Below are 23,272 nucleotides of genomic sequence, written 5' to 3' on the forward strand. Positions count from 1 at the left end.
CTGTTATGAAAAAACATAAAAAAAACACAGTTTCTGCATAATTCGGAAGTTCATTTCCGAAGACACCCCCCATGAGTTTTCGGAAGTTCATCTCCGCAGACACCCCCCATGGGGTGTTTTCGGAGATGCACTTCCGAATTAAGGAAATTTTTTTAAAAAAAAAAAACGCTTCGGAAGTTCATTTCCGAAGCAGGGGTATTTTGGGATTTTCGCTGGGGGTGACCCCCATAGGGAGGTGGCCAAAGAAAAAACCTTCAATTATTATGTTTTAACGGGTACCATACATTTTTCTATTAAAAAATATACCTCTAAAACAAATGCGCGTCTCGTACTAGAACCCGTGCGAACGCACAGGTTTGTTACTAGTTTTGTAAGGATGACACAAAAGCATGAGGTTATGTGAAGATGACACATAAGCAAATTCTATATGAAGATGACACATAGGCAAATGCTAGAGTTTTTGGTCTAGAGTTGTCATCATCACAACCTTACATTTATATTAAGTAGATTGATTTTTTTGAAAACAAAATATATATTTTTTATAATAACCGTTATTATTAAAAATTAATTTTTGGCTAGATAAAACTCAAAATATTGATGCATGTTGATTAGGGGTGTTCATAGGTGCGGGTCGATATACGAATCCGCTAACCCAAATCGAACCAACACATAAATTATTTGAACTCATTCATTTACTAGTATATCTAACTCAACCAACAACAACCCATATAAGTTTGGTTCGGATATCGGATTTGAATTTTGCAACCCGCGAATTCATTGACTCAATCCATTAATGTGACATTAGTAATTTCTTATTTCTTATTATTATTATTTTAAATAAAAATATGAAATTATTATCTCAGTACTAATCATAATTTTTTCAAAAAAGTTTTATTCTCCATCAATAATACTACTAGATCAATGAGTTTACGTAACTCTAAGATTATATGTTTTTTTTTTATCATTTCAATCTTGCGTATTTTATAAAAATAACGTGTCGTATAGAATTTTATACTATTATACACTGTTATGTCATGTTAATGAATATTATTAAATATTATATAATGTATTTTATCCATTTTGTATGTTAGAAATGAATATAAATGTATTGAATCGTGTTATATGAGCGGGTCGATTCGAGTCGATTTTGATGATAAAATTGCAGATTAGACGACCAACCTAAACCATTAAAATTTAAACAAATTGAATAATGGATAGGCCAAACCCTATATCCAACCTAATTCATATACACCGCTAATGTCGATCATATATTTTTTAGTTGAAGTATTATGCATTGCACTATCTGTATAAAAGTTGTACGGTGTCAGCACAACATAGTCATTCACAAATATAATCTTAAAGTTAGTTATAAAAAAATCAAATATTTTTGATAATGTAACGATTCTGATCAATTAACTAACAAATATAAAACGTATTTACATTAGTAATAGGTTACTATGAATCAATTACATTTTGACTTTTATATACACTTTTGATCTTTAATATTTTTAAATTTTTAATCTTTCTAAATTTTTTTTTTTTGGTACTTAGGATGGCCAAGGCCCAAGAAACAAGGAAAAACTACAAGGAAATATCCCTAACAACACAATCAGGATCTTGATCCTTCTTCAAGTAATTATGCATCCAAATAGGCGCCGTTTGATAGATCTTACTCACACCAATCATCCTTTTACCCTCCAGCGCAAGAGTATTAGCACAGTTATTCGCCTCTCTGAATATGTGTTGAATCGTTACTTTATCAAATAACTGTATCTTCTCCAAAATAATCCTCACTAAATTTCCCACCATTCTATTCCTACAGCTTCCGTTAAGAATGCAACTTGCAGCTTGTCTTGAATCAGTTTCAACTTCAAGACTACGATGTCCAAGATCGAAAACCATAACTAAGCCATGATAAATACCCCATAACTCAAATTTATGCTGATTTATTAATGATGATTAAGACAAAAAAAATTATTAATTATGTGCCAATGATGAATAGGATAATTAACTATTTATTATTTTTTTACAATTAATAATTAATGATTTTATTAAATTTTTAAATACTAATTAATTAAAATATAGAAAAGACATTGCTAGGTTCCAGCCCACTTTGTTTCCGCTTCACCCCAACACACTTCTGAAGATACACCGCTGAAAATTGAAAATATTTTTAAAAACGCATGCTGCATGAGAAATTTCGGGATGAAAGATTGTCGTGTATATATATATTGGCGGATTCAGAATTTTTTTTTAATGGGGGCAAGAAATTAAGAGATATTTTTTAATAATAGAGTTAAAAAAATAAATACAATTATTAAACTGTATAAGTCGATGGAAAAAACAATGTCTATGTTGAACGAGTTAAAAAATGACTATTAATAATATTGATTTTTAAATAAATTTTTTAATTAAAATTATGCTATAAATGTTACAATATATTTCAGTTTATCAAAAAATTAAATAAATTAAATAAGTTGGTGATTTATATAAATATATAATTTTTAACCTCCCAAAAAATTTTAAATATATTAATTTTCATCAATAAAGTTGATACTACCTATTAAAATAAATTTATATTAGGCTATATAAAGGGACTAAAACTTAACATTAAATTTATTTGATCAAAATAATAATAAGAACTTAGAAGAAAATAACTAAATATTTATTTGGTAATTGATAATAAAAAATTGGTTAATTAAGAATATTGTTTAGTAAAATAAAGTTAATATAACTATTAACTTGTTTACTAAAATAAAATAGGAGATGTAATGAAAGATTAGGCAAAACATAGAAATTGTATGGGAACAAGAAATTTCAATTTTTATATGATGAGAGAAATACTATATGTAATGTTTAATGGCAAAAAAAAAATTTGTGGGGGCATCAGCCCCCATAAGCTTGTATGTACATCCGCCACTATATATATATATATATATATATATATATATATATATATATATATATATATATATATATATATATATATATATATATATATATATATATATATATATATATATATATATATATATTGTTAGAAAAATCAATTTAAACGAATGGAATCGAGGCTAGAATCGTGAACGAAATCACTTTCCTTATAGTATTTTAAGCACTCCCGATTTGTCTTGGAGTTTCTACGCAGGAATACCCAGGATAATTCAGCCTTCTCGAGTTTGCGCAAGACCGACGAAAACTCGAATATAGCGAAGAGTGCTCTGGAATTATTCTAGAGGATTTTCAATTTTCTGATTGTTAATTCTGAATCCGAAATCAAGCTTTTATAGGTCATGCTGATATTGTTTCACAAGGTAGCGACCCTTGGTGAAACAATTTCTTTTCCAAGAGTTATGACTTTTGGCCCACAACATGGTTCACCAACGGTTGCAACATTTCATGAAGAGTTGCCAACTTTCAAATTCAAAATTCAAATCCATTAGCATATTTTCCTTGTCATTTTGGAACACACCCATATTATTAATTATAATTAATAATTTACAACAATCCCCCACTTGTTCTAATAATGACAAGTCTAATTCTAGAATATAGAAAGCAAAAGAGTGCTAATACAGTTAAGTATCTTTCGATTTGAACTTAACCTTAGTAAAGATAACGCAAAGCCTAATCGGAACGTTAGGTAGCTATGCTTTGAACCGTTATCCCATGTGATCAGACCGGCGTTACTATACACACACTCTTTAAAGGTTCTTCGCCTACATATCTCGCCTAGCACTATTTATGGCCATGTGCTTTTCCTGTTTTCATGAATTTTTCATGAGAGAAACTCCAACTCTCACTTTAAGACGGCACCATCTTGAAATTCATATAGGTGAAGTTCAGTTTGTATCCATTTCTTGAGATACATATCCTCCTCGATATAGAACTTCATTAAGAGTTTCTAAAAACTCAACCCTCAACTATGTAATAGTCAACATTGTCAGAAAATGTTGCACCATCTTCCAAATCAACGACTTGTTGTTACCCATTGAATCTTAGGTTAAGATGTATTAACTTCAGATTGGGTTGCTATCATTGTTGGAACACTTATTCAAGGAGTTTCAACCTCACACCTCTTGAGATTGTCTTTACTAATCCATGACCATTGGTTTAGTAAATGAATCATTCAAATTATAGATCGATCGTATATATGTGAATGAAATGATTACATCTTTAATCAATTTTCTCACGAAAGAATATCTAAGGCCCGAGTGCCCAAACTTTTCATTTTACACTTATCTGAATTCTTTTGCTAAACTGGCTTAACTGTCACGTTGTGTTAACACCTTTGAAACACCGTGTTTATAGCCAATGGAACTTCCAACAGAAGGTCCCTCAATCATTCAACTTCTTTGACCAGTGGTAGAAATATCCACACACTATGGCTTCATGGTCAAGATAGTCATGCATCTTTATTTATTGCTCTTCCAAGAAATCTCACCCCAACTAGTGTACATATCCACTTAGTTGTAAATATATGAACTCCAACACTCGATATCCAACTCATATTGGTATATCCTTCTACTATGGTAGGAAACATACCATAATGGAGGTCAAGATTTTGTTTTGAAAGATAATCAAAATCCTTGTGATTTCCTTGGAATGCTCACCATTTGGATTGCTAGTAAATCTACTCATTTACTAAGTGCAAATGTTATGTCAGGTCTAGTACATTACATTAGAACACCAATTTCACTTGCGTATTCTAATAAAGCTGCATCTCTTCCATCATCATTTTGACACTAAGATCAAATTGAATATTCACTTTCTTGAAACGTGATAGTTTGAACTTATCAAGAACTTTCTCAAAGTGTCTTTGACTAAGTTCATAACCCCCACTATTTTTGAATTACTTTGATCTCCAAAAGAGTGTCAACTTATCCAAGATCTTTCATCTTGAATGTGGTTTTCTCAACCCCCACTCTTTCGCTTTACTTTAATCGAAAAAAGTGTCCACTATTTCAAGATTTTCATCTTAAATGTGGAAGCTAGAAACCTCTTTGTTTCTAAGATTTCATTCATCTCGTTGCTAATGATCAGCATGTAATCAACATAGAGACAAAGAAATATCACAATATTCTTACACAACTTTGTGTACAAACACTTATCACAAGAATTAGATGAAGAAGCTTTTTAGATAATCATGCATGATGATGCAAGAAGGTTTTTAGATGAAGTGAGAGATGAAATTATGAGCAATTTAAAACAGTATAATATAAATTGCAACAAGTACCTTGGTTATTTTTACTTCTCTCAAATCTTCACTTGAATTTATATCGTAAACCTTCTTGGTTAACTTCATCATTGACGTGCATGACAGTTTTGATTCTTTTTCTTCTTTGATAGTCTTTGTCTTCATCAAAACTAGATATAAGATATATTCTTTACAATCTCCCCCTTTTTGATGATGACAAACTTTTTGAATTCTTATTTTGATAAGATATGGGATTCTCCCCCTAACTTGTGTGTCTCCTCTTTAATTTGCAAATCTTGCAATGATAGAATCAAACTTTTGGTGCCATTGTTTTGGTGCATATTTTAATCCATACAAGGATTTGAAAAACTTGCACACCTTTTTGTTCATCAGTAGGAACAATGTAACATTCTGATTGCTCCATATAAATCTCCTCAATGAGATTTCTATTTAGGAATATCCTTTGACATTTATTTGATGAAGCTAATGCAAACAAAACTATAATTTTCATTATGCTTGCTTCTAGTGCATATGTGTCAAAATAATCAACATCTTTATTTTGTCTAAAACCCTTGGTTACTCATCAATCCTTGTAGATGTTTTAATGTACCATCACTATGATACTTTTTCTAAACATCCGTTTGCATCCAAAGGAGTATGATTTGACATTGTTGATTCCATTTTCTAAAAGTCCCTTGAAGTTACTTTTCCATTGTAATTCTTAGGATCATCATCTTCCACTTGAAGAATAATAGGAATATTACGAACATGATTCTCACTATTTTCTTTTACTAGATAAAAGAAATATGTCAACAATCAATTTTGTTCGGTTCTAGATCCTTAGTCTTTTAGACTTTCTGCTTATTCTAAGTTCGATTTGTTTTTCAACAATCAATTACGAACTTTGATTTGTGTTTCAACAATCCACGGAGAACTTTCCTCACAAGGTTCTCCATTTGTCGAAAACTTGAATTCCTTATCCTCCACGATAAGATTCTCAAAATTCCATATCTCGGGATTCAATTACATTAGAATCCAAATTCAAAAATATATATAAGTCATGATCCATTCTTGGATCATCCTTATATGCCTCATAGAAACCAAATCAAGACTCAATCACAGAAATCATGATCTTAATAAATTTGACTACATTGGTAATAATCGATCCATATTTATAAAATTTTAAATTTTTTATTTCAATCTATCTTTCCATTTATAATAATATACTATACATGGTTCACACAGGTCATAGAAATACATGCATCTATATCAATTATTCAATGCAAATAATTCATGTATTACATATCAATTCCGATTTTGTACTATGAATTACTTATCATCTTATCATATAGTATAGTTATATATCCAAACCATATATGCCAAATAACACATATATTGAAACAATGCTTTCCGAAAATTATCTATGCAGTGTTTCGTTTTATTAATTATGTATATTTTCACTTTTCGTAAATCATCATGTATACATATGTCAAAAAGAAAAAATTATATTGCCACAGCCCACACATACATATTAAAGCATATATAATGGATTGTTTGCGTTTTAGCAATAATAGTACACTCTTAATATTTATATGAAACTACTACTTATCAATTATCAAATCAATGAACATATATATTAACACCTTCAACATGTCGTACCGATGAATTAGGATAGAAAAATACCATAATATCAGTAACACGACTCGGGTACCAATTATTAGAAAAAATTCAAAAAGAAAATCGTCTGAATTTTTATTTTTTATATATTTTTTTTTATATTATAAATTTTACAATACACTAATTTCTTTAACGAATAATAAAACATACCCGAATTCATAATGGTGATTCTTCTTATGTTCAGAATGTATCAACGACACAATAGTTCCTCCTTTCATACTTGATATAGAGATCTCGATTGCCATTTAAACAAATACTATAAGATTGTTAGAAAAATCAATTTAAACGAATGGAATCGAGGCTAGAATCGTGAACGAAATCACTTTCCTTATAGTATTTCAAGCACTCCCGATTTGTCTTGGAGTTTCTACGCAGGAATACCCAGGATAATTCAGCCTTCTCGAGTTTGCGCAAGACCGACGAAAACTCGAATGTAGCGAAGAGTGCTCTGGAATTATTCTAGAGGATTTTCAATTTTCTGATTGTTAATTCTGAATCCGAAATCATGCTTTTATAGGTCATGCTGATATTGTTTCACAAGGTAGCGACCTTGGTGAAACAATTTCTTTTCCAAGAGTTATGACTTTTGGCCCACAGCATGGTTCACCAACGGTTGCAACATTTCATGAAGAGTTGCCAACTTTCAAATTCAAAATTCAAATCCATTAGCATATTTTCCTTGTCATTTTGGAACACACCCATATTATTAATTATAATTAATAATTTACATATATATATATATATATATATATATATATATATATATATATATATATATATATATATATATATATATATATATATATATATCATACAATATAATAAAGCAAAATGAGTTTTTAAGCAATTTTGACAAGTGTCGCAATTAGAGATAGTCTTACTATTTTAATTATTTCTACTTTAGGAAATCTTACTATAATTATTATAATATATTATAATATTTAAATATTTTTTATAATGTTTTTATATTTAATATTTAATTTAGACTTCCAAAACATTGGCCACCTATGCATTAATTTAGTTAATAATTTGATGTAGTTAATAATTATTTTTTATTTAATTTAATCTTGAATTTAGTTAATAATTTGTGACCTTTCATATATATTATTCTATCCCATACAAAACCTCAATCTCCATGAGAAGCTTCTACCGCTTCACGCTTTCACATACCAACCTCGATTCCTCAACAATTCATTAATTTCCATTTTTCAAAACCTGATTCATGAATTCATCCATAATTTCAGATGCTTCTCACAGCCGAATTGCATTTATTTTCATCAATGATTTATATTTTCCAACTAATGATTTACGTTTTAGGGTTTTTCTTCTATTCAAGAGAAAGTGCTTCCAATCCAATTCAAATTTACTACTTCCAACCATGGAGAAAAAAATATTCATTCAAGAATCTTCATAGCAGATAACATTACGGTCACAAGAAGAAGGTACCGCTTTTTTCTAACATTTATCTTGCTTCTTGCGGTTTAATTCTTAGGTTTATGTGAAAAAATTCTCTTTTCAATGTTTTTGTTTCATTTCTCAAATGGGTATTGTTTCTTTCTTTTCAATAGGTGCATCTTTGGGTTGCAATTAAATTGGCACATAACTTGCAGTTGCTTCTGTTGATCAAACTGCTCGAATCTGGTATATTGAACCACATCATGTTTTTCAATTGTAGGACAAGCTTACAATTCACATATTCAAAAACTCTTTTTTCAAAGTTTGTTTATTTATTTATTTATTTTGTTTTGGACTTCTATTAGATTGTTCCATTGTTGCTTGGAGAATGGAGCTGATGTTAATTCAAAAAATTATTCTCGCCAGGTATCTCTCTATGGCCCCTTTTTGATTTGAAACAAGAATTGTAGTATCATATGATTATTCTAATGAATGAAATATTTACAATTATTGGAATTCAGATGCTAAAGTTGGGAACTCTCCTTAGCAACCTCAACCTAATAGTTACATATCTAAAGCTGCTTCAGAGAGTAAATTTAATTTCAAGCTTTAGCTTTATGAATATCGCAAAATAATTGAGGTCTACTTTGATATTTCTTGGAAATTTGTATTTCTGTTAACAATATTGGCTTAAAAGCTCCAGTTTGGAATTTCTGTCATTGTTTCACTTTCTTTTTGGTGATAAAGCGCAAGAAGTAGCAGAGCTGCGCGAGAAAGGAGGTACTTTGAAAGTTCCTCTACAATTTGCCAATGTATCAAGGTATGAAAACATATGTTATATTTTTTAAGCAGATTATTAACAGAATCAGATTAAATGATGATTAATAGATGCAGATTATTAAACATATTTGTAGGTCTGATTTACAAAGTTCAATGGATGGATGTTCTGCTTCCATTCATGAATACAAAATCCCGCCTAAAGCTCTTCTCAGATTTCATTCCTATTGTCATGTTTACTTTGGTGCTTTCCATTCGGTCATTGCTGATACACATGTTCACATCAGTCTACAAAATATTTATGAATGAGCTCTTATGTCTCTAGCGAATCAGCTCTTATGTCTCTAAAATATATTTATGAGATTCCACTGGTTTGTTCAGACATGTCTAAATAATTATTTAAATTTGGCATTTAAATCCTTATAGCACTTTAACCTTGGTGAGTTTTAACACACGTCGTCGTTCCTGATGGCAGCTGATGCATTCATGTTATATTACCACCACTATAATGGTAATTATTTATTTTTCTTTTACTTCCCTTTGCTCTCCTTCAATTCATTTTATTCTTTCTATTTTGTATGGTTAGACAAATGTTGCAGATATTTCTGCTTGGGCAATTTGGCATGGTGTGTTGTATCATTCAGCAATTTCTTACCTAAGTAGTTTAGTTTACTAATTTTACTACTTGCCTTTTAAACCAAATTTCTTTATTTTTTCTTCTTCCAGAAAAAGCATCGACCTATTCCTCTAGCTTTGGCATATTGCACTCGGTAGTTTGAAGGCATGTCTGCCACAAGAGAATCATTTGCAGCACTTAAAAAACTAAGAGAGGGCAATTTTGATTCTTCTTTACCCAGGACATCCAAAGTGATTCTTCCCAAATACTACATGGTGTTTCTGATTGTCTAAGTCCATTTACATCACAATTATGTAGTTATCCAACATCTCTGCATCTTTTCAATTCACAAAGCAATGCTTAAAATAGATGTTATTAGTTGGAGGATAATTTATTTTTGTAATGTGATTTATTTATTCCATCTGGTTTAATATTTTAAGTGGTTAGATATTTTAAGTTCTTTCTAATCACACTCTCATGTGCATGCTATTCAATTTCAACCGTTCCATTTGATTGGTAAAGAGACTCATGATTGAATGTTTGTGTGTTGAATCATTTGAGAAGAGTGTAATTTGTATATTTTAATTATAAAGAATTATTTGTGTAAAAAGAAACTATAAAGAAATTGTCTTATGTAAATGTTACACAAGTTAAAAATTTTAATTAAGTAGTGGCTTAATGTCAAGATGCTTAGTTTATATTTAAATTTAAATTTGTAATGGAATAACCCATCAACTTTGTATATTTTACTTTAAAGATAAATGAATGATTAAAAAATATTTAGATATCTAAAAAAAGTAGACATTGAAATAAAAGAGAAAATAATTTAAATCCATTAAATCCGTTATATTTTACCTTTACATTAACTGTGTAAGTTTATTTAGAATTTACTTTTTATTTTTATGTGCATTTTATTTATAGAGTATTTAAAATGAGATATAAATTTATTAGTATTTTAATAGTCTTTTGTCATTTAACTTTCTTATTTAATTTGATTTTTATTTAGTTGTGGATATTCATTAATTAAATAATAATCCGTCAAAATATTTTTTTTACCATAGACGATTCTTTGTTTTTTTTTGTTAAGTTTATTTTTTATTATTTTAAAATAAAATAAAAATTAAATCCTTTTTAGATTATCTGTTGTTTTTGTTAAATAAAATTTAAATAAATTTAGTTAAAGAAATTTTAAGAAAAGATTTGAAGGAATGGGGCGCTCCTTCCTCCTTTTGTAGGATAGTTTTTATTTTATTTTATTTATTTGTTATTAATTTAATTTAATTTTATTAATAAATTTTAATCATTGATTAATAAATTTTTTTGTTTTCTTTTTAAAACCCTGAGCGCCCATTTCCCCCTTTTGTCCCGTGCCTTGCACGGGTATACGCACTAGTATATATATATATATATATATAAAGGTAGTAGATGATAAATGAAAAGAAGCTTAACATTCAACAAGTTTGTCAAACCAACTCTATCACTCTTTGGTACCTTTAAGTAAAATTATAATGATTGATATTCTCAGGTTCATCAATGCTAGATGAATCTATAAGCCTTTCCACCAAAATTTTAAAAACTTTTTGAAAATACCGCCGGTACTAAAAATTAATCTTCTTACATAATACATACTATTACTATATACGGTGGTAGCTAAAGCATTAAAACTTCATCTTATGACAGTAGACTCATTTAAAATTTGTAGTTTTTTTTTTTTTTTTTGATTTTATGTAATTTTTCTTTTTCGGACTTCAGCCCTCCTTATTATTAAAAAAAACATTAAAATTGGTCGTCAAAATAAAGATTTATTTAAAATTTAAAAGAATCTAGACTTGTGTGACCATGTCAACTTATTTTATTATTAATTTTTTTTGGTAATAACTTATTTTATTAATTTATTTAGCGGCTCAGGATATATAGTACTTAATGCATGTGAATTAAAAACACAGAGGAATGCATGTGTCTTTACTTGTTCATTAAATTCAATTTGAATGTCAAGTAGTAATGTATGTTATTTGGAAAGTTTTGTTTCTTCCTGTAACAAAGGATGTATTCATCGAATGTTTGGAGGGAAAGGTATAAATGTACATCAAAGTCAAATTGCACTGTTTTTGTGCATTCAACTTTTCTAAGTGAATAATGGATGCAGGTAATCGAACTTTCTCTGGATAAAATTTTCGCATGAACCACTCCGAATTGGGGGTCCTACCAAGGATGGGGGGTGGAGTTATAAAATTTTAAATAAACTAGTGTCTATACCCGTGCGAGGCACGGGTAAAAATTTCGTATATTAAAAAAAATATTTTATTGCTGTTTCAATTTGATTGAAAAAAATATTAGTTATAATCTTTGAATTAGAAATTATTTTGTTTTATGTTGTTTCAATTTGATTGGAAAAAAATAATAGTGATTATGATACATTGATTTTATACAAAGTATGTAATCAACTAATTCTTTAACCATAATATTTGTATTTAATAAAAAGAGATTACTGTGTGAAAATTGGAAGTGTAATAAACAGCAACAAAATTGAACAGTTTGTGATAAAGAGAATTGAAAAGTGTCATCAAAAGAAATACCATGAATAACATGAGAATTGAAAAGTGTCATCAAAAGAAAGATCATGAATAACATCCAAATTTCATTCAACAATAATAGGATATGCCATTAACTTTCACATCAGTAATAGCATACATCTTGAACTATCCAAAATGCTGGTCTTAACAATCAAGATACAAAAGAAATTTAACATACTCGTCTTATCCTTACAAATTGTCGAAAATCTCGCCATAAACAACATTTGTAGTGTCCGCACACGGATTTCCTTCATCATCTAAAATAAGAATCTTCAATCCTTTTCTAGACTTCACCCTTGAAATAGCCACATAGAATTGACCATGAGTGAATACAGGGCGTTGTAAATACAAACCGACCTGAGAAAGAGACTGACCTTGGCTTTTATTTATGGTCATTGCAAAACACAACGCAATTGGAAATTGTCTCCTTTGAAACTTAAATGGAAAACTTGGATCAGAGGGAATCAAATTCATCCTCGGAATGTAAATCTTATCACCAATATTTTTTCCTGTAATGACAGTGGCACCAATAATATTTGGGCAAAGTTCATTTATGAGCAACCTTGTCCCATTGCAGAGGCCATTGGATTGGTCTATGTTTCTTAAAAGCATAACCGGGACTCCAATCTTCAGCCTTAACCGATGGTTTGGCATTCCTGAACATTTCATTTCATTCAAGAATTCGGGTGTGAACCATTCTGCACGAACTGCACAATTTTCATCTGAAAGAACCGTCGAGTCAGCACTCAAATATTCCTTTTCATCACCTGGAATTAAGGATAAAACAAATTCATTAACAATATCTACGGAATCATGAGTCGGAGATAGTAATGCCCTTTCTTCATAGTATTTCAAATTGTTCATGTTCTGCAAAAGAAGTGGATACGTTAATTCAACCAGACACAAAAGAGGATTATGAGAATCAGTGACCAATAAATCTTCAGGAATATGAAGTGTGCTCTCTCCGGACTCATTCGAGGACTGTCTACCATTTCCAATATCAAGCATCCAATCTGAAAATTCTTTAACTTCTTTAGAAACTTCATTGGAGCTAGGAGTTGACAACCGCATGTTCTTTGACAGAGTCAATACCTTGCAGAAGTTCCATAAATCAGAAGAGTTTATCGAAGCTGACACGATGTCATGCCTACAACCCTTTCTAACAACAGGTAAGATCTGCCTGAAATCTCCACCAAAAACAACCACTTTACCACCAAATGGCTTATATTGGTTAGAGTCGTCTATAGTCCTCATTATGTCTCTCAAAGAACGATCGACAGCTTCAGCACAAAATCTATTTAACATTGGAGCTTCATCCCATATAATAAGCTTGGAATTCAAGATAAGATCACATCTATCAGTGCGTTTTTTGATGTTGCAAGCAGATGTTTCATTTGTAACTAACGGAATTCCAAACATAGAATGAGCTGTCTTTCCTCCAGGTAACAGTAAAGATGCAATCCCACTCGATGCAACATTTAAGACAATTAATCCTTGTGATCTAAGAGCAGCTGAGACAGTTTTCCAAATAAATGTCTTACCGGTGCCTCCATACCCATGCAAGAAGTAAAAACCTCCCGAATTCGTTAGCACTGAATTAATTATTTGATCATAAATCGACCTCTGTTCAGCAGTCAGTGTTTTCATCAATGACACGTGGGTTGAAATCATCTCCTCTTTATCATAGTTTAATTCACCAGCCATTAAACTATTTCTAAACTGAGCCATGTCTGAATTTGAAGGTTGCGGCATCGACTCAATATTAGAAAGAGACTTGCCATTCATGGATAACAATCTTTCAAACTCAATCAAACAAAGATTTTTCAACTCCTCATCGCTAATTTCAAGACCTACAGCACAGAAAATGTATTTAAACATACAAATATAAAGAAATTATGTTTATAAGTATAAGATTGATCACAGTAAGATTGATCATAATAAGTATGCAAATATAAGTGATCAATATATTTATATAATTTATGTTTAATTGTTACCTGGGTTATTTAGCCTCTTCCTTGCGTCATACAAAATTCCATCGGAGAGAAGTTTCCATGTTGCTTCCCAAACGACAAAGGGATTTGTCATTGAATCCATAAACAACAACATAACAAACAATCTCCTCATCTGATCACCAGAGGCTAAATGATTGGATTCAACAATGGCATCCACAAATTCCTTGTCGTTTTGCAACAATCCAAGTGCAACACATGCTTCCTTAAAGGTTTTGTGAGTTGTTCCAGCAACCGTCTTAATATCATCGTAACTTGTGCACCCTTTTTGGACAGTCAACAGGAGTCTAAAATAAAAAACATTACCACATCCGGGAGGAATATATGTAAGCCTTCCGATAGAGTTACCTCGTTGTCTCGGATACCACGCTCTAACACTTTTATCATAAACAAACCTTGAAGGATAATCACCATAAGTCAAGTCCCTTCCATCTGGAAATTTTTTATTTGCCTCAAACCAAGCCAAAAACATTGTATCAATTTCTTCATTACGATTCATGACAGACTCAACCGAACTACTTTCTGAAAACATTACAGACTGCTCGTTTTCTAGGTGAAACGAAAGCCTTATTACGGGAGGCCACCTCTGATGTATGTCATACTCAAAAATCCTCCAGACAGCCTCACAAGGAGCCAAATATCTACACTCATAGTACTGTTTTATTTCATCAAAAACTCGGCCATTTTCATCTTGATTTGAAATTCCAAGAGTGGCTCTGTCAGGGCCTTTATTAACATACTTAAACAAATACTTGATAGCATTTCCCTTGTTGCAATACTCAACATTGATATGTGCTTGGTATCTATCCAACAACTGTGGATTGTAAGGAACTACATACCTGTTGTCCAATTTTATTCCCTTTTTCTCAACAGACAAACCATTATCTCGTCGCCGGTATTTTGGATATCCTTCGTCACTAATTATAGTGGAATTCTGGTAGTCCTTTGGAAAATACTTCGAGCATTTACCATCTTTCATGCATGGGGAATTTACGTTGGTTTTTCCACAGGGGACGTGCAACATAAAACTTGAAACAACATTTGCAAGGTTTGGATAGAGACTACGATCGGGTAGTTCTGCAGAAATGAACTTGTCGATGTCAGTTCCGGTTTTCAGTGAATTTGATGCTTCAAGCCATAGCAAAATATGTGCGTGTGGCAGACCCCTCTTTTGGAACTCTATAGTATATGTCCCTAATTATGAAAGAGGTATAAATTAATTTTCAATAATATTGAACATTGATAACAGTACTGGAAACAAATATAAGTTAAAGCAAACAATATGACATTAGTAAAAAAAAAACATGTTGCAGGTTACACTACTTGAAACAACATGTCCCTAACTATGAAACATGTGTAAATTAAACTTTGATAATTCAATTACCCTATGGAATAATTTTTAGGGATAAATACTATTTACCCCTCTGCCAAAGTAGCGAGATTCGGTTTTCCCCCTTATTAAAAAAAATTTAGCCTTCGCCCCTTAGAAAACAAGATTCTGTTTCCAGGAACCCCCTATCACCTGTTTGGCTGACTGTGCTGGGAGAATCTTGCTGACTGGGCGCCTGATTTCCTTGTTTGGCTGACGTGGCTGCTGCATTTGGAAAGTTTGAAATATTGCAAATTAATAAGTTGCAAAACAAGGATTCAAAACCAGGTCACCAAGGCTAAATTGCTACAAGCTTACCACCAGACCATGCATGTTTAGTTGCTTAGAATTGTAATGGAGTTCTATATATTATAAAATATAATTATAAAATACATGGCTGAATACAATAATTAAATACATTGCTGAATACAATTATAAAATATATTTTAATGCATTATTTTATAACATTTTTAAATGTATTTTATAATTATATAATTATATAAATGCATAGTTTTATAACGTTTTTTTTAATAAAATATTTAAATATATTTTAAAAACGTTTATATAAACGTTTTTTTTAATAATTTTATTTAAATAAATTTTTAATAATTTTTTTAATTAACGTTTTTTTTAAATAATTTTATTTAGTTTTTTAATTAACTTTTTAAATATTTGTTAGGAATTTGCTCAGTTTTTTTAATTATTGCATTATCTATATATTAATTATAAATCATTTTTATATTTTTTTTATAATGGTTCTAATATATACAGTTTTTTTATAAACAAACAAAAATGTTTTTAATAACACTTTCTAGTTAATGTTCAGTTTTTTTAAAAAATATTCATTTTTAAAAGTATATATATTAACACTTCATTTTGTACATATTAATTTTCATTTTTATAAACTGTAACTAAAAAACATTAATATGTTAATAAACATTAATATGTTAGTTATTTATTTATTTATGTTTTAACATTTTTAAATGTTTATATATTACTTTATGTATTATTTTATTTATTTATTATTAATATTAGTTATTTATTTATTTAATAAAGTAAATAAATTCAGTAATAAATAAATATTAATGAACATATTAATAATACTAATAAATAAATAAAGTAAATAAATTCAGTATTATTAGTATTATTAATGAACATATTAATAATACTAATAAATAAATAAATAACTAATATTAATAATACTAATAAATAAAGTAATAAAGTAATAAATATATTAATAATATTAATAAAAAATAAAGTAAATAAATAAAGTAATATATAAATATTAAAAAACATATTGATAATATTAATAATAAGTAAATAAATAAAATAATACATTATAAGTATTAATATATACTAGTAGTATTATTGTAAAAGAAAAAAAAGACATAAAGTATGCTACATATTGAAATCCTCCCTCGTATTGAACAAGAAAGGCTTCATGGCCCAGTGGTTGGTGTTGTGCTTGTTTACCTTTAGGAGAGGGGTTCGAATTCTTGCTTTTGCATCTTAATTTTTCTGCTATTTCTACAAGCATCCAAGCATAAGTCCTGCGTGTCAACGTCCACGTATGCAGATTCATTCCAGTCAGCAAGATTCCACAAGCCCAGTCAGCCAAACAAGGGATAAGGGGTGTCTGGAAACAGAATCTTGTTTTCTAAGGGGCGAAGGCTAAATTTTTTTTTAATAAGGGGGAAAACCGAATCTCGCTAATTTGGCAGGGGGTAAATAGTATTTAACCCTAATTTTTAATTATGTTAAACTTTGATAACAGGAACGTCAAGCAAATAATCCATAAAGAAAAGAATGAAAATTATTGTTAAACAATTGAACACATCAACATGAATCAAGTATAAGTTATAGAAAAAACATGGCAATAATTTGAAGAGAAGACAAACTTCTACTAACATTACCTGCAACAATTTCTCCGAATATTTTATCGTGTTTAAACGCATTCATCATGTGATCAAGTTTTCCTTTAAAGATTCTACATACTATGTCTGGACGGTCACTGGCTGTAAGGCCTCTTGCAGCAACAAAGTTCTTTATTTCTGGCCAATTAGCATTGCATGTGATGGTGATGAACAAATCAGGATACCCAAACCTTTTGCAAATTGCCATTGCATCCCGACAGTTATTAAACATGTACCGCGGTCCTCCGGTAAAAGATGCAGGTAGGACGATACATTTTCCGACTTCAGATGGTTGATTCTCTCCGTTGTGAACTGCTTCCTGCAAACCTCTTAATATATCACATCTAATTGTTTCTTGGTTCAAGCGATGCCAACATAACCTTTGTGACTCAATCATGGAGAAAGTGTCGACAACAAACTGTTGAAACAATCTACCAGCATTCACAATGCTTCCATGTTCAAATTTCCTTTCCTGTATGCGAAATGCAACAAAATCTCTAAACGTAACTCGTAGTCTCTTCCTTTTTCCTCCTTTGATAACAGACTCTCTGTAAGGTATTTTTTCATGATATTGGTCTTCACCAAATGGGAACAACAACGGATACTGAAGAGGTAGGAACGAACAATGAGTTTCTTTGATGTGTTCCAAATAACCAGAATTCTTCTTAACAATAATATCTCGACCAGCTTCAAGGTTGTGAAAATCCCCAACAATCAAGGCAGCTACCTCATCGCACGACGGCAAATTATGTGTTCTTGGATCCTTTGTTCTATTTCGAAATAGTCGTAAACAGAAATTGGACGTGTTATTTTGTTGTATGTGGTCGCGAACCATTCTAAAAGACTTGGCCAAGACATTATGGTCATCCACCATCTTAGTGATGTCCTTAATTAATGTTCTGTCTAGACCGGTATTTTTATCGCTGGATCTGCATAATGTTTCCATATAAGAGTCTGTCACAAAAGAAAATGTACCAAAGCTAGTAGAACATAAAACACCAACATAGGAATATACCTGAAATGACTATATCTATTAGATATTTCATTTTGTGTGTCATAAATATACAATTGGGCAAATTTGGGAGTTGCTCCTTCATCTGGAATCAGGCTACCCATTTTGTGATAATTCTGCCCACTAAGAATAAATTGGGGAGGACCACCACTCGAGTTTGGTTGTACTTTCCCACCCATGGAGGTAAAACAAAACATACTGTTATAGGCTCGTATGTTTTCTTTGTAATGTTTGCTCCTTGGATCTTGACCATTCATCAAGTTAATTAGCAAATCCGGAGGTCTTACTTCGTAAGGAAGCTCAACAATTCCCTTAGAACAACAAAGTGAAAATCTAATAGTTATGGTGGTATTGTCACTTTTGTCAGATCTTTCCTCGTACCACATCTCAGCCCCACAATGCGAACACGTATATGATGGATCTCCAAAATCTACCATTTCTATTGATAATAACAAAAAATCATTAAGATCATAGGAAAAATTAATGGAATTATGCAGTCATTAAATCTAACTCAGTTTCTCAAGATCTGAATATGTATGCATACCTTCAGTTTCAGCCTGATCATATTTGTCGCAGCGAAGAAAACTTGTATCGTTATCAATGCTTGTACTTGCTGGGGTAATGGAACATGATATAACAAAATGAGTACTAAAAATTCTAAACTATATACAAATAAAGTATTGTTTCAAGAAACAATATACATTGAATGTTCACTGGTTTGCCTGATGGATATTCATGAAAATCGAATGATAAGGAAGGTATCGATTCAAGAACACTGACTGGTTGAGATACACGTTTTGTAACACGTGTTGTAGATAGGTTTAATATTTCGGACGCAGGAGTGTATGTCGTCGATTCAGCGAGGGCTATACAACAAAAAAATAGAAAACGTAAATGTACATTACTTGATATACAAATTGTATCGGGTTTGGCAGAATTGGATTGTAAAGGTGTTATACGAACCACAAACTTGTTTAGCTGGATGTGTCGTCTTGTTTCTAATTAACATCATTCTACGTCGCCTAGATGCCGCTGAAGTAGATAAATCAAACTGACATGGATCATTTAAAAGAAACATATGTCCAAATTAATATACACAAAAGTATATATGATTTGCATCCCTGACCTGCATCATTTGTATGCTCAAGCGTGGATGAGGTCAAACCAGTAGGATGACTAAGTATTTTCCTCGAACCGTAAGAATACGTGTCATAAGATGATGTAACAATGGAATTTGTATGTGTTAATCCACTGGCAGCTGCATAAAAGTTTCAAGATAAAAATATCAAAGTATTCATTTCAATTGAAAACAATGTCATAATAGTATTGAAAATAAAGATTGTTTTGAATATTTACCAACAATTAAAGGAGATAATGGAGTTCTAGGGACATGATATTGTCTACTTGTTGAAGCTTCATGGCGAAATGTTTGCGTAACTGGTGTACAATTTTCATCTAACAGAAAATAACTAATGTTTAGATATAATTGAGAGGAAATAAAATACAAAGAGTTCATTTTGCACGTACAAACCTTGAATTCGTTTTTGCCGTTTAGATTGTCGGTCTTTCATCAACATCTTCCTCCTATATCTGGAATTTGATGTGTTGATGAGATCCTTTTCCAGTAGTTTCAAAAGATGACAATAATGCAAGGATGTTCCTGTCAGTTTTGAAAGTAGTAGAGGTAATGTAGAACTACAAATGAGCTTGATGTTTAGAAAGCATAAATGAGTAGGTGTGTATGGACATAGTATAATATAAACAATAGCATAGCATATTAATTAAATATATGAAGATAATTTGTTATGCTTATTGGTACTGTGAAAAAATTAGAATGTAGAAAGACACCTTAGAAATAGTGCATACTTAATGCTACAATCATACAATACCTTGAGGAATGCAAAAAACATATAGTTATAATTAGTATTTGTTGATAATAGAGCCAGTGGCAGCCAAGAATAATAAAAACGGATGATCAAATAGCTCAATTATGGTGTTATCCATTAGCAAGGCAAGTAGCATGGGTAATCTAAATTTTGTTCCAAAAAATTATATTTATATCAACTCAATATCAGTTCAATTCATCAGCTAGTATACCAATATGATATAGTTAATTATGTGTAAGCTGGAAATTCAAAGATTTGAATCTTAGAATGAAAAATCTGTTTCATTGATATTACTCAAAATGAGTTTGAAATTTCAATTACATTCATGATGGACATGATAATGATAATTAAAAATACAGCATCCTAATCACTAATTCGAAAGAAGTGCTTTATCCAAATGAGTAGTCTTCAAGTATCTTCTCGCCATGTAACACTTTCTATTTCCAATTTATTGCTGCAGCATCTTCTAACCTGAACAAACATATAACATTGGTTAGAAAACTTCACAAATAAATAATAATAATGAATTATGCTTAATTTGAATGTCCTTACCTTTAAGGGAAGCATCAACAACAATCACACAATTTTATAATTCACATGTCAATTTGAACAATTTCCACTACTCAAGAGCATGACAGTTGAAATGCCATAGCAGTAGAAACATTACTAATAACAATAGTAATGACAGTAGATCCATTGTAATGTAACATTAAGAATAAACCAAGATCATGCATATACGGGTAAGGTGCTACAAAACTTAGTGTTTACGCAATGAAACTTAAAACAAAACCAAAAACAAAGGGCAGAATTAATGTTAACATGTCCTCGCAGAAAATTAAACATAAACCAGTCGGGCTAAACACATGCCCCCAAAACAAAGTAATAATAATCGGGCTAAACACATGCCCCCAAAACAAAGTAATAATAATCAGGCTAAACACATGCCCCCAATATCCAAAGTAGAATTAGTTTAGGCCATGAAAAGTGCCATAAGTTTTAATAAATAACTAAGGAAAAATTTAACGTAAATTAGACGAAGCATGTCAATCAATCCTTCTCAATCTTTATATTTTTGGTAATTCTCGTACTGCTCCCATCATCCTCATTAGCAACTTCAACAAAATCCCTTTTAACAGGAGAGCATTCTGCAGCATCACATCCAATAGGCTTGGAAACCGAAGAAGTGTCTTCACACATATCATCAGTAATGGTGTTTTGAAATTTGGAATTCAAATCCTGAACAACCCCAACATCCATAGATCTTTGATCAACACCGACAGCTGAATCATCCTCAATACCAGTTGAATTCTAATCAACACAAAAAAAAAACAACACAGTTGTTACTTATATTACTAATATGAATACAATTGTCGTATCAGCCAAAAAGTGTCAAAATCATAAGATAGTAAAAAGTACCTTCATAACAGATTTGAATTTGTTGACAATTTCTTTATCAACACAAACTTTTTTGACACGGAACGACTTTTCAAAACCAGAATTGTCATCATTCTTGACATCAATCTTAAACAGCATTGTTTGTTCAACAAAACCAGAAATAATTCTAGGCACAATAGTTGGCTCAAGTTCCTAATACAAAAAAATTTAAAAACAAATCACATTTACTAATGAATGTTATAATAATAAAGATCAGATAACAGTAAAAAAAGAAAAAAGGTGCATATTTGAAAAACACTAACATTATCCATCTCTTCGATCAAATCAAGACATGTTTTCATTGTTAGCGAATAACAGTCATGGTCAAAAAGCACAAAAGTTGCAGAATCAGTTTCATCAATAACTCTCAGTCTGATACGATACTTATAAAATTAAAATGTGATGAAATTAAATAACGAATATACAAAATAGACACAAAGAATCTTAAAAACCAATTTAATATAGAAACACTTTATCATGATCACCTTGGCACAATAGTCCAAATATGCTTGTTACATTTAGGGCAAAAAAATCTTTTCGAATCTGCAATAACTCCCTTGTTGCAGACACATGCGGCATACCACCAGTCATTGCCACTAACAACATGGTTGATTGTGCCTAGAACTACACAAACCATGTCCTGCACACACAATAATGGAATAAGAATAGTTGAATCATAATAATTAAGAAAACTAAATATAAAAGATAGATATAATAAACACTACATTTTGAATGTCTTTTAACTCCTCAATTGTTTTTCGTTGACTCAAATTCAAGAACTCTTCTTCTAAACTCAACTCAGAAGCATCCTTCATATAACTGAATGGTTGAGTAGGAGATCCAATGTTATCACTGACAAGCAAGAAACAAAAGTAACCATAAATAATGAATGATAAAAAACAATATAAATGGATTGAAACAATATTTGTTAACTACTTACCTGAGTTTTAAAGTATTTGCCTCAGGGATTTTTGGGTTGAACATTAGATTCGTACAGTTCATTGCATTTTGCAATTGGACTTTCCCATTATACATCTTGACCTTTAGATATTCAGCTAGCACAACAACTTTTCCAGTGTATCCAGTTTGGAGGAACGCATCAAGGGCATCAACATAAGTTCCAAAAAGCGTGCAGTCAAGTTTCATTCTGCATAAAAATTAAAGAGCGAAGTCACCTAATGACATTCATATATGGCAGCTCATTTGTAGTATTTTAAGTATAGTATAATATACAATAACTTACCCATTGGCTTCTAACTCAATCACCTTAAACCTAGTAGTAACACGGTTCCTTTCATAAACCCTCTCACGTCCAACAGATGATACAATTGCCACAACATCTATTTGAATTTATTAAGAAGGAAAATATCAAAAAATTAAGATCATAAATTGGTAACATAGTATTAAAACCAGTACATAA

The 23,272-nt window shown here is 30.7% G+C and overlaps 2 protein-coding genes and 1 long non-coding RNA gene across 4 annotated transcripts; 1 reads left to right on the forward strand and 2 right to left on the reverse strand.

Moving 5' to 3' along the window:
- The first annotated feature begins 7,980 nt into the window (after window positions 1-7,980).
- On the forward strand, window positions 7,981-9,941 carry LOC131622903 (uncharacterized). 2 transcript variants are annotated; one of them, XR_009290038.1, is made up of 7 exons: window positions 7,981-8,310; window positions 8,437-8,509; window positions 8,629-8,689; window positions 8,785-9,083; window positions 9,178-9,411; window positions 9,516-9,551; window positions 9,767-9,941. It is a non-coding gene; the product is annotated as an uncharacterized LOC131622903 (long non-coding RNA). The 2 variants fall into 2 exon arrangements; XR_009290037.1 differs by having other exon boundaries at window positions 9,178-9,551.
- A 2,477-nt stretch (window positions 9,942-12,418) lies between these two features.
- On the reverse strand, window positions 12,419-21,840 carry LOC131622861 (uncharacterized). Its single transcript, XM_058893882.1, has 11 exons — window positions 21,835-21,840; window positions 21,507-21,726; window positions 20,064-20,192; window positions 19,889-19,987; window positions 19,659-19,790; window positions 19,234-19,398; window positions 19,077-19,145; window positions 18,536-18,971; window positions 17,521-18,449; window positions 14,224-15,432; window positions 12,419-14,079 (listed from the first exon to the last, which is right to left on the reverse strand). The coding sequence occupies exons 1-11, from the start codon at window positions 21,838-21,840 to the stop codon at window positions 12,419-12,421; spliced, it is 5,055 nt and encodes a 1,684-aa protein (XP_058749865.1).
- LOC131622862 (uncharacterized) lies at window positions 21,837-22,702 on the reverse strand. Its single transcript, XM_058893883.1, has 3 exons — window positions 22,578-22,702; window positions 22,338-22,492; window positions 21,837-22,005 (listed from the first exon to the last, which is right to left on the reverse strand). Exons 1-3 carry the CDS (start codon window positions 22,665-22,667, stop codon window positions 21,837-21,839), a joined length of 414 nt encoding a protein of 137 aa, XP_058749866.1. The 5' UTR covers window positions 22,668-22,702.
- Window positions 22,703-23,272: the final 570 nt, after the last annotated feature.

This window comes from Vicia villosa, unplaced genomic scaffold, assembly GCF_029867415.1.
Source record: "Vicia villosa cultivar HV-30 ecotype Madison, WI unplaced genomic scaffold, Vvil1.0 ctg.000045F_1_1_1, whole genome shotgun sequence".
NCBI classification, from domain to species: Eukaryota; Viridiplantae; Streptophyta; class Magnoliopsida; order Fabales; family Fabaceae; genus Vicia; species Vicia villosa.